At 35.2% G+C, this 14,023-nt stretch overlaps 1 protein-coding gene across 2 annotated transcripts in view; it reads right to left on the reverse strand.

Annotated features, from left to right (window-relative positions):
* Nucleotides 1-4,884: 4,884 nt before the first annotated feature.
* Nucleotides 4,885-14,023, reverse strand: part of LOC111399567 (kinesin-like protein KIN-7O) — a 15,462-nt gene continuing 6,323 nt past the window's right edge. Inside the window, exons 4-6 of one of the 2 annotated variants that reach the window (XM_023026961.1) lie at nt 5,558-5,751; nt 5,337-5,426; nt 4,885-5,249 (exon numbers count right to left, since the gene is read on the reverse strand). In XM_023026961.1, coding sequence (XP_022882729.1) covers nt 5,064-5,249; nt 5,337-5,426; nt 5,558-5,751 — 470 coding nt within the window. In that variant the 3' untranslated portion in view covers nt 4,885-5,063. Of the gene's footprint in view, nt 5,427-5,557; nt 5,752-14,023 lie in introns of both variants that reach the window. The other variant, XM_023026960.1, reaches the window with a different exon arrangement.

Consider the following 14,023-nt stretch of genomic DNA (forward strand, 5'->3'; position numbering starts at 1 on the left):
TCCCCATGAGACTCGACAGTCGCTCGTGCTAACTTCGTCGAAGAATTTTCTTTTTTTTTTCTTTTTTTTCTTTTTTTTTAACAAATCGAGTGCCTTTCTGTCACCTTTTTTCAAACGAATAGATTTCCTTGTGGCATTTGGGCTTATCATCAGCAGCCCTTTTTTAAAAATCTTTTTCATATAGATTTACCTCTCTCTTCTTTTCCATCGAGAGGATGGGTGACATCTACTAGTGTGTTGCGGTTGAAGAGAGAGAAAGAGAGGTCATTTGGTTATTTGGTTTAAGCTGGTATTTAACTTCACTCACGCAATTCAAAGCATTCTCTATCGCATGATTTTTGACATAGTGAATTTGAACCAGAGGAAATAGTGGTTGATGGCTGGTTGATCCATGTTATTTTCCACAATGGCCTTCGACAAATTTTAAATAAAAAAAAGGTAAAATTGTAAAAAATCTCGTTAAAAAATGCCAAAATATCCTTTGAAGAGGAGAGAAAAGAGAGAAAAACTGGGGGGCGACCGAATATCCCGAGAACAAACTGTTCAACTTCTTCATCTTTTACACTTGATAATGTTAGTTTTTGTTTTAAATCTTAGTTTTTCATTGTTTTGTACAAATGTCATTTTGGAGATTTGATTTTTACATGAAATATCAATAAATCTTGTCATTTATGAATTTAATACAAGTTTAATGGTTAAAATGGAAGAAAAGTCTAATTTTATGGTTAATTTATAGTTGAAATTCATTTTTTGTGGCCGAGCAGACCGAAAATGGCGATTTCTAGGTACTCCGCCAATTCATTTCAAAACAAAAGACCCAGATGTCCGGGCCAAACTTGCCTAGACGTTTGGGTCAGTTACTGGACCTTCTGGAACAGATGCACGGCCATCCATAATTGACGGCCCAAAGTTATTTTTATTTAAAATTTTTAAATTTTCATTTTTTTACTATAATTTCCCTTTTTTCTTTCTATAATTTCCTCTTTTTTCAACTTTATAACCCTTGTTTTTTTTTTTTCCTTAATTTTTCATTTATTTGTTTGTCTATAATTCATTAATTTTTCTTTCATTTTAGATTTTGTTCCTTTTTATAATTTTCTTTTTCGTTTAATTTTATTTTTATTCATTAATTCTTAATTTTAATTATGTTCTTTTTTTATAATTTTTTTCACTTTAATTTTTATATTAATTTTTATTTAATTTTATTTAATTTCCTTATTTTCAATTTCCTTTTTTAAATTATTTTTTTAATTTACTTTAATTTTATTTTTGTTATTTTACTTTACTTAAAATAATTTTTTGTTGTCAATTTTCTGTTTACTTTAACTTCATTTTTGTTTTTCTTTTTAAAGTGATGAAATGAATTTCTTTATTGCGTATAGTAGCATATAATCTAGTCCGTTAAATTTTAAAATATTATGCTTTATTCCATAATCTCTTGTATATGATTTTGATGTTTGAAATTATTGCAAGATGGAGTAACATCTCAATAGAAGGATGAGAGATCAGCTGGGAAAAGTAATGTCGTACTATAACCTTTTCAGCTATGCAACAGTTTTAAGGGCTCAATGAGGAGCACGCAGTCATATTACGTTGATCATTCTTATGGTCCTTCTATTCACAAGCAGCCATATTACGCTGATCATTCTTATGGTCTTTCTATTCATTGAAGGACATGTAGTTTTCTAGCCAAATTGTCGACCCACTATTATTTCGACTGTTTTAGCTAGTCAATGAGCTGCAATTTGCCATAGGGGATGGGAAGGTGTCAAGATTCTCGATCCTTAAATTTGCCCTCATGGCGTGTTTAAAGTGTACTGGTAAAGAAGTAAAGTTGGCCTGTATTACGGTAAATAAAAGGTTGCTTGATGAATACTTTTAAGATAAAGGATCTATTACGCCACCACAATTAGAGAACGCATTCAGGAAATGCGATCACATGTTGGACAAATTAAAGTTGGAATTGATGTTTATCCTAGAGAGTGTACTAAGGTGTCAACTCCGTAAGATGTCGATTGGCCTTTTTTCATTTAACATTGCTGATGACATTGATGCCTTTAGCAGCTATACATGGGTCGAAGATGTTATACAGATACAAGTTCAGGAGGGTGCATTCGACATCAAAATCGAAGAAGGCCAAGCGTAAGCATGTTGCATATGGCTTTCCATCGGCTGTACAGGTAAATATTTAATCTAATGAATGTTAAACTCTTTCTTAAACGTACATACATAATAATTGTAAGTATTGCAGATATTGACATATAAGACTATCTCCATTTTAGGTAGCAAGTGGGTGATCAGAAAGGAGACAAACTGCCTCGAATGCTTGATGAATACTTTTAAGATAAAGGACCTATTACGCCACCACAATTAGAGAACGCATTCAAGAAATGCGATCACATATTGGACAAATTTAAGTTGGAATTGATGTTTATCCTAGAGAGTGTACTAAGGTGTCAACTCCGTAAGATGTCGATTGGCCTTTTTTCATTAGACATTGTTGATGACATTGATGCCTTTAGTAGCTATACATGGGTCGAAGATGTTATACAGATAAACTATACAACTTCGGGAGGGTGCATTCGACATCGAAATCGAAGAAGGCCAAGCGTAAGCATGTTGCATATGGCTTTCCATCGACTGTACAGGTAAATATTTAATCTAATGAATGTTAAACTCTTTCTTAAACGTACATACATAATAATTGTAAGTATTGCAGATATTGACATATAAGACTATCTCCATTTTAGGTAGCAAGTGGGTGATCAGAAAGGAGACAAACTACCTCGAATGCTTCACTAACGAGCACATGATATGCCATTGGTCAAAGACTTGACATCCATACTTGAGGATGATGCTAGCGTACAACTTGTATAAATATAATCATAGTATAGTGTGTGATATTTTTTTTAAATATAAATATTATTTATTTAATTATAAATAAATTTAACTGTAACTTTCTAATAGTTGATGAAAAATAAAAAATCGATGATTGAAATTACGTAGATTCAATTGTATACAATTGGAACATGAAAGATCCATCGAGAACATAGTATATCAAAAATAGCGAAAATTAAAATATGGGGATGTAATTTTACTTTCTATGGTTGATGTAAAAACAAACAAAAAGGTCCGAGTCGCCTCACGAGCTATTTCCAGTTTGTTCCAAAAATCATTTACATTATGATCCAATTTATCGAAATCTTTGTGTTCATTCTCAGACACATTCTTTCTCATTGAAGTTATACAAAAAAGAGTCGACTTGCGGCTTTAGTTCAATTTAATTAACAACTTCATTTGCACTTCAGAAGGAACTTTTACTTATGGAATAAAAATGGTTGAATACTCGTGGAATAGAAATCTCAATTCTACATTGTACTGAGGAATCGACGTTCAACTCGTTTTATATATCATAGTACACTTTCACATATGATTTGCTCGATGTTATCATAATCTCATTAACACCTTCTCCTTCACTCATTTATTTCCAATCCCATTGACCATTTTCATTCCTTTGAAATTCATCAAAATAACAAATCAAGAGACATAATGATCATATATGTGCATTACGAATCAAAATATTTAAAAGAATAGATTAACCATAAGGAACTAATAAATAGAGGTACCGAAAATTTAAAAAATAAAAAACCGTTTTGGCCAACTTGCTCGGACATTATGGGACGGCCAACCGTCTGGATTCTTAAAATACTAAATTTGATTGTGTAGATGATTTTTTTCATTGTTTGCTAAAAAATTATAGATATGTTAAACTAAATGTAAAAAATTATCTATGTATCAGCAGATGTTAAAATAAAATTTAACGATTAAAAAATACACTAATTTATAGAAAACGAAATTAAATATACTTAGATATAAATGAAAAAAAAAAATTTTTTTTTTTTGGCTGTTTGATAAATTTATGAGGTTTTAAGGTTGAAGTAGAAGAAAAATGAAAGAATTGTTATATGTGTTATAAAGACAGTAACTTGATTTTGAAATTTTAAGGGGGAAGTGTTCGTTTTTGTTTTATAAATAAAAGGTTATTATTGTCTTTTTAATATCACCATATTTTTGTAGTTTAATAACCTTATTAAGGGTATTTTTATCTTTTGCAATTGAAAAAGTCATTGTTGTGAAAAAAGAGTAAGCTAGGCTCGTGTGTGGTGAATATAATGGCAAGTTTGACATGGCCACTGTGAAAACTCTCCAAATTTGTGGATTCTTCGAATTTTCATATTTTCACTCATCATGACCATGGAATAAGTAATTCAGCACTTAGTACTTATTCAACTCGAGCGCCTTATACGACATGCATCTTATTTTAACAAGCTTGATTAATTGTTATTGAAGATTTTATGGAAGCCCTTTGATGAAGTAACATTTATCTCTTGTATGGATATAAATTAAGTTTTTAGTAGATTTTAATATAAAATGGTGTTAATAAAAATTACGAATTCCATGAAACATGTTGAAAGTAAATTTAAGAAAATGAGTTTTAAGAAATGTGACAAACAAGACTTGACCAATGTTTGACTCTTCTTTTTTTATGAAACTCGTTATTTCTTATACTTATTTTTAACTATACATTAACACGATAAAATATTTTTTACGTCACTTCAAAGTTTTTCCTTACTTTTTAACAATACGTTCTAAAAAAAATCACAATTCAAAATATCATTTTTCAAATTTAGTGTATTTATATATTGATTGGACTTTTTTAATATTATTTAATTTAACATTAATAAATGATCTCGTTATTGCAGTCGTTCAAAATCCACGGTCAACGATTGCTCTAGCTCAATAACATTCTTGGATCAGTCACATTACCGTGCGTCTTCTTTTATAAGACAACATCAAAAGGATATATTGAAATGGATATTTCAATGAACACGACAATATTGAACAAATTTTAAATCAATCGTCATTCTTTTACAACACAATAAAAAGGGAACGAACGAAGAACACTTGTCTGGCGAGGCCAAGTCATGCACATGTTAATGTCATTTATAGAACAAAAATGGATGTACAAAAACTTAATTCTAAAAAATAATAATAATAAACTTTCAAATAATATTCAACAAATAATCTACGTAATTTTGGAAGATCACTTTCGACAATTCTTTCGATAACAAGGCAATCTCAAAATGATATGCTTTTGCTTCTTCTTCAAAGGCTTTAACTGTAGCTTTCTCCTTTGACGACCATAACGCCTTCTCCTCCTCCATTGTCAAAAGGGCTTCAGCAAGTTGCTGTAACCAAAAAAAAAGGGGATAAAACCCAGGAATCCACACGAAAGCTATTGGAATTTGAAAAACTGCACTATTCATTTTCAGCACCATTGACAACTCTTCTTTTTCTTCTATCAAAGAGGTAAGAGAGCTTTCTACTTTCTGCCTCTGCAATTCAGATTCGTCCAAAGTTGTACTCTGAAATAATATATAGGAGAAAGTTGAGAAAATAGGCAGCAGAACCTGCTAGTCTTACGAAAAACAAGTATTTCCAACCATACACAAGGAATACTGAACACGTGAATTTAAGATAACTAAGAAATCCTTACGAGGGCTGAAACCTCTTCCTTCAAGGTACTTAATTTTGACTTTGTATCATTCAACTCGTCAGACAACTCTTTCAAATCAGAAGCCAAACTTTCAGATCTCAAAGTGGCTACATCCTTGTCCCCATGTGCTATTGATAGTTGCTCTTCCAACTCTTTCAAATCAGAAGCCAAACTTCCAGCCTCTTGTAATCCTCCTGAGCAAAAGGAAATTAAAAATATATCAATGTGTAATAAAAACTGGTTGGAATGGTTTCACTTATAAGCAGTAAAAACTGCAATAGAGTAATTTTCACCCAGAAACAGCAATGTTTTATTGATAATATCTAGGAAGAATGAGAAAAGCATAATTCACAGCTGAACAGATGCCAGACGAGGGGAACGCAAAGTGCAAAAATGAAGCCACTCCAAACCCTTAAAGGTGAACAACTTTTAGAAGGGAAAAATATAAAATGAAGTGAGTTTAACATGTCAAGCTGCCATGCCATCCATAGACCATTCATTTTCAACCAAGCATACTTCACTTGGTATCATGATCACACATCTCTTCGGAGAAACTATGTAAAACAACCAGAATTTTCATTCTTGACTAAGAACTCTAGCTCTGGATATCTCATTATATGTTAAACAAGCATCAAATGTTCATGATGAAGCCAAAATATTATCAGAGACAGGACAGGACAGTTTACAATTAATTTGTGTCCACAACAACTGTCACTAAGAAATTCACAAGTATGCAAATACTTCAGATCTTTGTTGCCATGGTTAATTTTTACAGAAAAAGGAAATATGATTCACAAGATTGAGAAATGTGTTTCTTAAAACATTCATACATTGATTTATTCCTCTTACACCTCCAAACATATTTTTCTTTGATCATCATAATCTTCACTAATTCTACTTTCTTTCTTTTTTTTTTTTTACATTTTTTATTATTATTATTTTATTTATTTATTTATTTTTAAATGAAGGACCAGCCCCTCACTTTAATGTGCCAAAGACAACAGCACTATGTAACTCAAGAATTTTTATAATTCGATTATAATCCAATCCTTACCTGCATTGCTTGTTCACCCAACGGACTAAGCCCTTTAGTTCGTTTATGTTCAAAAGCGTTAGAGCTCCTATCAATAACGGAATCACGCCTTCTACCAATAACAGTGTAGAAATCCTAAGATATATGGAAAGATTATATTTGATTGTATCATTATAGTTGTACCTTATTTAGATTAGGAAAGTATATATTTTTTCCTTCTTTGATTTTTCCTTTTTGGTTCCCGGTTGTAATAAATATTTGGACTCACGGAGATGTAAGAATGAACAATTCTCTTCAATATTTATTTGCATTTCTATATGGTATTAGAGCCTTTCCTGACCTAGCCAAAACTCGTCAATGGCGGAACAATTAGAAAGCAACAACCATACAATGACATCCGAGCCTCAAAACAACGAGGCGGAATCTCATTCCACCATGCTTAGGAGGAATAAATAATTCTTCATTCCAACTCATAGTTGAGAGATTGAATGGAAAAAATTATCGAGAATGGGCTAAATCAATTAAGCTCATTATCGACGGAAAGGGTAAACTAGGATATCTTATCAGAGAAAAGAAACAACCTGCCTCAACCGACACCGCTCTTCTGCAAAGATGGAGGTCAGAGAACTCGGTGACTGCGCGGTTGATTAACTCCATGAACCCAGCAATTGGAAAAACTTATCTCTTCCTACCGACAACTAAAAACGTGTGGGAGGCCGTTCACGATATGTACTCTGACACCGAGAATTCTTCTCCAAGTTTTGAAAGTAAAACTCGGCTGTGGCAAACAAAGCAACGAGAGAGGGATGTAACACAATATTATCTAGAGATGAGTTCTTTTTGGCAAGAACTCGACCAAAATTTGGAGGAAAAATGGGATTGTTCGGCAAACAGTGTACGGTACCAAAAGAAAGTAGAGAATGAGAGAGCCCATGAATTTTTGGCCGGACTAAATCGTGAGTTGGATGATGTGAGGGGCCAAGTCTTGAGTCAACAACCACTGCCGGCGCAGCGTGAGGTGTTCGTTGCGGTACGCTGGGAAGAAACGAGGCGGCGAGTGATAGATGCCAAACCGATTCACATGGTTGCTGCCACATCTTTGTTAATCTAGGCGGTTCAATAGTTAGTTAGTAGGGTAAAAAATGTAATAAGTCAAGTAGGGATTGCTTATAAATGGAGAGTTGGGGGGTTGGGAATTATCATTCACGTTTTGGTTGAGTCAAGGGGGAGAGACCAGGCCTCTCGAATAGCTTGGGATTTGTTATTTTTTGTTGTTTTTCAATAAATCATTGCATTCAGTTCTTATTGCTGTGAGTTAGTTATTTCCTTCAATTAGGTTCAGGAGTCTTATCATTTTGGTACTACACGTAGGGGTTCTTATCAAAAGGGTATCAGAGCAGTTGAGATCTGGGAAAATGTCTCTTACTGATCGAGTGGTAGCCTTGGAAATGAGAATGGATGGAATTCATATGGAAGTACAGGAAGGTCTAGGCACTTTGAAATCTGAAATGAAGATGGCGATGGCTAGGATGATGGAGAAATTGGATTTCATGATGAAGAAATTGGACGGACAAGAAGAGGAAAGGAAGCAAAAGGAACTCGCAATCAATCCGGCTAAAAGCACTGCTGATTCTGAGATTCTATCGAAATCCAAAATGGCAGGGGAAAGTGTAGTTACAAGGATTCGCCATGAGGAGTCTGAGCAAGTAGAAACCCGAAGTCAACCAATGAAAACATCGGTGTTCATTGAAGATAATCTGGCCGACTGGTCTTGTGGAGAAGAGAAGAAGTGGATCTGGATGAATCGGGAGGTGATGGAGACCACGATGATGAAGAAACAGGAAGAAATTGGGCTTAAAATTAGGGATAGGGTTCATATAAAAGATCCTGCGGGCTTGGTTATGAAATTGGCCCAAAGGGGAGAAGACTCAAAGGAGTTCCTGAAGCAAGCCCAATCCAATTTTGGCCCAAACAAGGTTAAAATTAATAGCCACAACTTATATCCTTCTTGTAACTCGTACCCATCATATAGCCCATTACTACAGGTTTCTCAATATCCATCTTCCTCATAGCCGACACCTCAATTGAACACCAGAAATCCTACCCACATAGTTCGTTCGCTGACAATCAGAAAAGAAGGGCTGCGCTTTAGAAGCTTACTTTTGCTGATCTTCAAGGAAAAGGAAAGAAAGGTCGTGCAGTCAACTACGCACTTATTTCGATAAGTAGAGTTAAAAATTTCGACAACGTGTTGGTAGAGGCAACGGGTTATGACGTTACCTTGGCTACTATACTAGTGATAATTGCTAGATTGAGTAAGTTTGGCCGCTTCAAAGGCTGAAACGTCCCTTTCCAATGATAACCATGACTAGAGTGCCTGCAAGGAAAATGGCCTGGCTGCATGATGAATTGACCAACAATAGCTTCCAACTTGAGGACAAGGTGGATTTTGAGGCGGTGGGTAATGATAGATGCCAAACCGATTCACATGGTTGCTGCCACATCTTTGTTAATCTAGACGGTTCAATAGTTAGTTAGTAGGGTCAAAAATGTAATAAGTCAAGTAGGGATTGCATATAAATGGAGAGTTGGGGGGTTGGGAATTATCATTCACGTTTTGGTTGAGTCAAGGGGGAGAGACCAGGCCTCTCGAATAGCTTGGGATTTGTTATTTTCTATTGTTCTTCAATAAATCATTGCATTCAGTTCTTATTGATGTGAGTTAGTTATTTCCTTCAATTAGGTTCAGGAGTCTTATCATTTTGGTACTACACGTAGGGGTTCTTATCAGCGAGTCATGTTACGAGATGGAAAGGATGGTTTGGGTGAGGAAGACGTGAATTCAGCCCTTATCTCTATTGGATTTGGGCCTACTAGGGCGGCCCACTTGCATAAAAAAATTGGGTCAACCCAAACTTCTATTGAACCAGCAAGTAATGGATCCAAATGGGCTAGGCCTACTGAAATGGGCCCAACTTTTAAAGGAAATGAGTCGGGAGCAAAACAAAGGGGACGACCATGGTGTGATCACTGCCATAAACTGGGACATAAAGAGGACACATGTTGGGATTTACATGGGAAACCACCGAATTGGAAATCAAAACAAAAAAGTAGAAATCCTGGCTACCAAGCACATATTAACCCTGTTGAAGAAAACAACAATTCCACTTCGATCGATGTGTTCAATCCCGAGCAAATAGAGCAACTGTATAAAATGTTTTCAAGTTTTCAAACACCCAATGCATCAAGTTCACTAGCTCAAAAAGGTAATTTTATGAGAGCATTGCATACAACCACCCAACCCAAAACTCCTTGGATTATTGACTCTGATGCATCTGATCACATGACGGATTCATATCATCTTTTCTCCACATACTCCACTTGTGCTGGCAATATCAAAGTTAAAATTGCAGATGACTCTCTCTCACCTGTGACAGGAAAAGGGAGCATCCAAATTTCTAATTCTATAACTCTTGAGTCGGTTCTACATTTTCCAAATTTATCTTGTAACCTATTATCTATTAGTCAACTAACAAAACATTCCAATTGCTCGGCTAAATTTTTCCCATCTTATTATGTCTTTCAGGACTTATCATCGGGGAAGACGATTGGCAGTGCTAAAGAATGTGAGGGACTTTACTATTTTGAAGAGGCAGATTTGAGTAAACGAAATCAAATTGTAACGTGTGATTCTGCTTTTACTCCTAGAGATAGTGAAATTCTGTTATGGCATTATAGAATGGGTCATCCTAATTTTCAATATTTACGACATGTATTACCTTCCATATTTCCAAATAAAATAACTGTCATTCCATGTGAAAATTGTGAATTAGCAAATTATCATCGTGTCCCCTTTCCAAAATCTACATATAAACCATCAAAACCATTCACGTTTATTCATAGTGACTTATGGGGCCCTTCTCAAATTCCTAGTCGAACCCACAAAAAATGGTCCATCACATTTATTGACAATCATACTCGAATCTGTTGGGTTTACCTACTAAAAGAAAAATCTAAGGTTCGAACTGTATTTATAAACTTCTATTCTATGATCCAAACACAATTCCCAACAAAAATTCAAATCCTCCGAACGGACAATGACACAGAATACTTTAACACTACTTTGAATGAATATCTCCAAACACAAGAGATAGTCCACCAAAGTACTTGCGTTTATACTCCCCAACAAAATGGGATTGCCGAAAGAAAAAATAGATACCTCCTTGAAGTTGCACGTGCCTTGATGTTTACCACATATATACCCAATCTATTCTGGGGAGATGTCATTTTAGCAGCAGCTTATCTCATAAATAGAATGCCTCTCGTTCCAATCACTCCTAAAAGAATTTCAAAAATTCTTTCCTAATTCCTGCCTTGACTCTTGCTTACCCCTTAAAATTTTTGGGTGCACTACTTTCATCTATGTCCATCCCCACCATCGTCGTAAGCTCGATCCCCGTGCACATAAATATGTCTTCATTGGATATTCTGCTACCCAAAAAGGGTACAAATGCTATGATCCATCCTCAAGGAGGGTATTTGTTAGCCTTGATATCACATTCTTCGAAAGCACCCCCTACTTCAAGCCCTCTCTTCAGGGGGAGAATCTGAGTAAAGATCGGCTAGTACAAAAGGATCAAATTTTCAACCTTGATCTCTCATCCACTGAGCCTGTCATAAATACCGTCATACCTCCTTGCCCTAATATGCCATCTACATAAGGGAACTTAAACTCAGGGGAAGATGCAGAAAAGCAAGTTAACAAGGAGATATAAGTTTATTCAAGGAAGCCAAAATCAATACGTAAGGAGAACCTCACATCTGAGGTATCAAAAGAGTTAGAACAAATGATAGTTCCAGATGGGCAGGAGCCTTCAGACAGTGACCTACCTATTGCTCTCAAAAAACAGCCTCGATCATGTATTCTCTACCCAATCTCAAAATTTGTTTCCTATAACACTCTATCTGCAGGGTTTAGCACCTTTACCTCTAATCTTGATAAAACAGAAAATTCCAAAGAACATTCAAGAAGCTATGACTATTCCCAAATAGAAAGAGGCAGTCCTAAAAGAAATGCGAGCACTTGAGAAAAATGAAACTTGGGACGTGGTAGAGTTACCAAAGGGAAAAAGACCCATAGGCTGCAAATGGGTATTTAACATGAACTACAAAGCTGATGGAACGATACAAAGCCCGTCTAGTAGCAAAAGGATATACACAGACTTATGGCATTGACTATACAGAAACACTTGCCCCAATAGCAAAGTTAAACACGATTTAAGTTATCTTATCCTTGGCAGCAAATTTGGATTGACCTCTCAAACAACTAGATATTAAAAATGCATTCTTAAATGGGGAACTAGAAGGAGAAGTCTTCATGATGTTACCTCCTGAATCCTGTAAAAGGGGTGAAGAAAGCAAGGTATGTGAACTCAAGAAATCATTGTACGGTCTCAAACAGTCACCAGGAGTATGGTTCGACAGATTCACAAGAGTATTGAGAAACCAAGGATACCAACAAGGACGGTCAAACCATACCATGTTTTATTAACTATCTAAAATTGGGATGAAGACAATTTTAATTGTATATGTTGATGACATAATACTAATCGGAGATAACATAGTGGAACTGGAGAGACTTAAGAAGAGCCTAGCAACAGAGTTTGAGGTAAAAGACCTTGAACTGATGAGATACTTCTTGGGAACGGAAGTAGCCCGATCAAAGAAGGGGATTAGTGTTTCACAACGTAAATATATTCTTGATCTTCTTACCGAAACAAGAATGCTTGGATGCAAACCATGTGAAACACCGATGGAAGCAGGAAAAAGGTAGAAGACACAAGTGCGTTAGTGGAAAAGGATAGATACCAGTGACTAGTGGGCAAATTAATTTATCTCTCACTTACAAGACCTGACATTGCATTCACAGTAACTGTGGTAAGTCAATATATGCACTCTCCTAGAGAAACTCCCTAGAAGTTGTATATAGAATCCTCAGATATCTCAAAGATAACCCCAGAAAGGGACTTTTCTTTAAGAAAAATGGAAGGAAAGAGGTAGAAATTTATACCGATGCAGATTGGGCCGAATCCATAGAAGACAGAAGATCAAGTACTAGGTATTGTGCCTTTGTATGGGGAAATTTAGTAACGTAGAGCAATAAGAAATGGAGTGTGGTAGTCAGAAGCGGTGCTAAGGCTGAGTTTAGAGCTGTCGCACAAGGAATATACGAAGGACTCTGGATAAAGAAAATATTGGAAGAATTACAAGTTGTGATAGATTTTCCAATCAAGCTCTATTGTGACAACAAAGCTGTAATCAATATCTCTCTCAATCCGATTCAACATAATCGAACCAAACACGTCGAGGTTGACAAAAACACTTCATTAAAGAAAAGTTGAAAACAGAATTATATGCATGACCTATGTGCCCACTAAAGAACAAATTGCGGACATTTTCACCAAAGGACTGTCCCGACAAAACTTCGAGGATTCCATATTCAAGTTGGATATCATCAATATTTACAATCCAACTTAAGGGGGAGTGTAGAAATCCTAAAATATATGGTAAGATTATATTTGATTGTATCATTATAGTTGAACCTTATTTAGATTAGGAAAGTATATATTTTTTCCTTGTTTGATTTTTACTTTTTGGTTCCTGGTTGTAATATATATTTGGAATCATAGAGATGTAAGAATGAACAATTCTCTTCAATATTTATTTGCATTTCTATAAACAGAATCACGTTTGTGTTGGGTAATTTAATACTTTAAAATACCGGATCTTTCATGTTAAATCATCAAGAGATATAATAATTAAAGCGGAGGCATACCTGAATCTAACATGGTTAATGCAATATGAATTATGCGGTATGATCTTCCAAATCTACACGCAGTCTTCTTTTCCTCTCTGTGATGGGATGCAGTAGAAAATGAATAATTCGTTTCGTTTCGTGTGATCTGGGGACCATAACCTATTTATATGGGAATGCCCTTTGACCTAATTCGGCCCATCATAGAATTAGGACTTGGACCCGGTCTCTACACATATGTAAACCCATACTTTAATTGGATACATTAAAGCCCAAAATCGAAACCTTATTAGATCACTTTAATCGGGCTCGACCGAATTCGATAGCCTATAATTTAACACACAATTATTTACACATACAAGCCCATTTTTAATTAAAGAATCCTTACAATCTCCCACTTGGGCTATATGTGTCACCTTATAATTGTGCATTAAACATAACCTTATGAGTAATCAGAATTTTGCTATCATTACTGAAAGTATCCCCAAACAATCCCGTCCATCAATCATATCAACATAGGATCAAAGCGGCTTTCACTACTTTCATGTAGCTAAACCCATCAATGATCACGTATATCAATATAACCGAATGACATGGATCAAGTATGGATGTGTAGCAT

This window comes from Olea europaea, chromosome 9 (genome assembly GCF_002742605.1).
Source record: "Olea europaea var. sylvestris chromosome 9, O_europaea_v1, whole genome shotgun sequence".
Taxonomy (NCBI): domain Eukaryota; kingdom Viridiplantae; phylum Streptophyta; class Magnoliopsida; order Lamiales; family Oleaceae; genus Olea; species Olea europaea.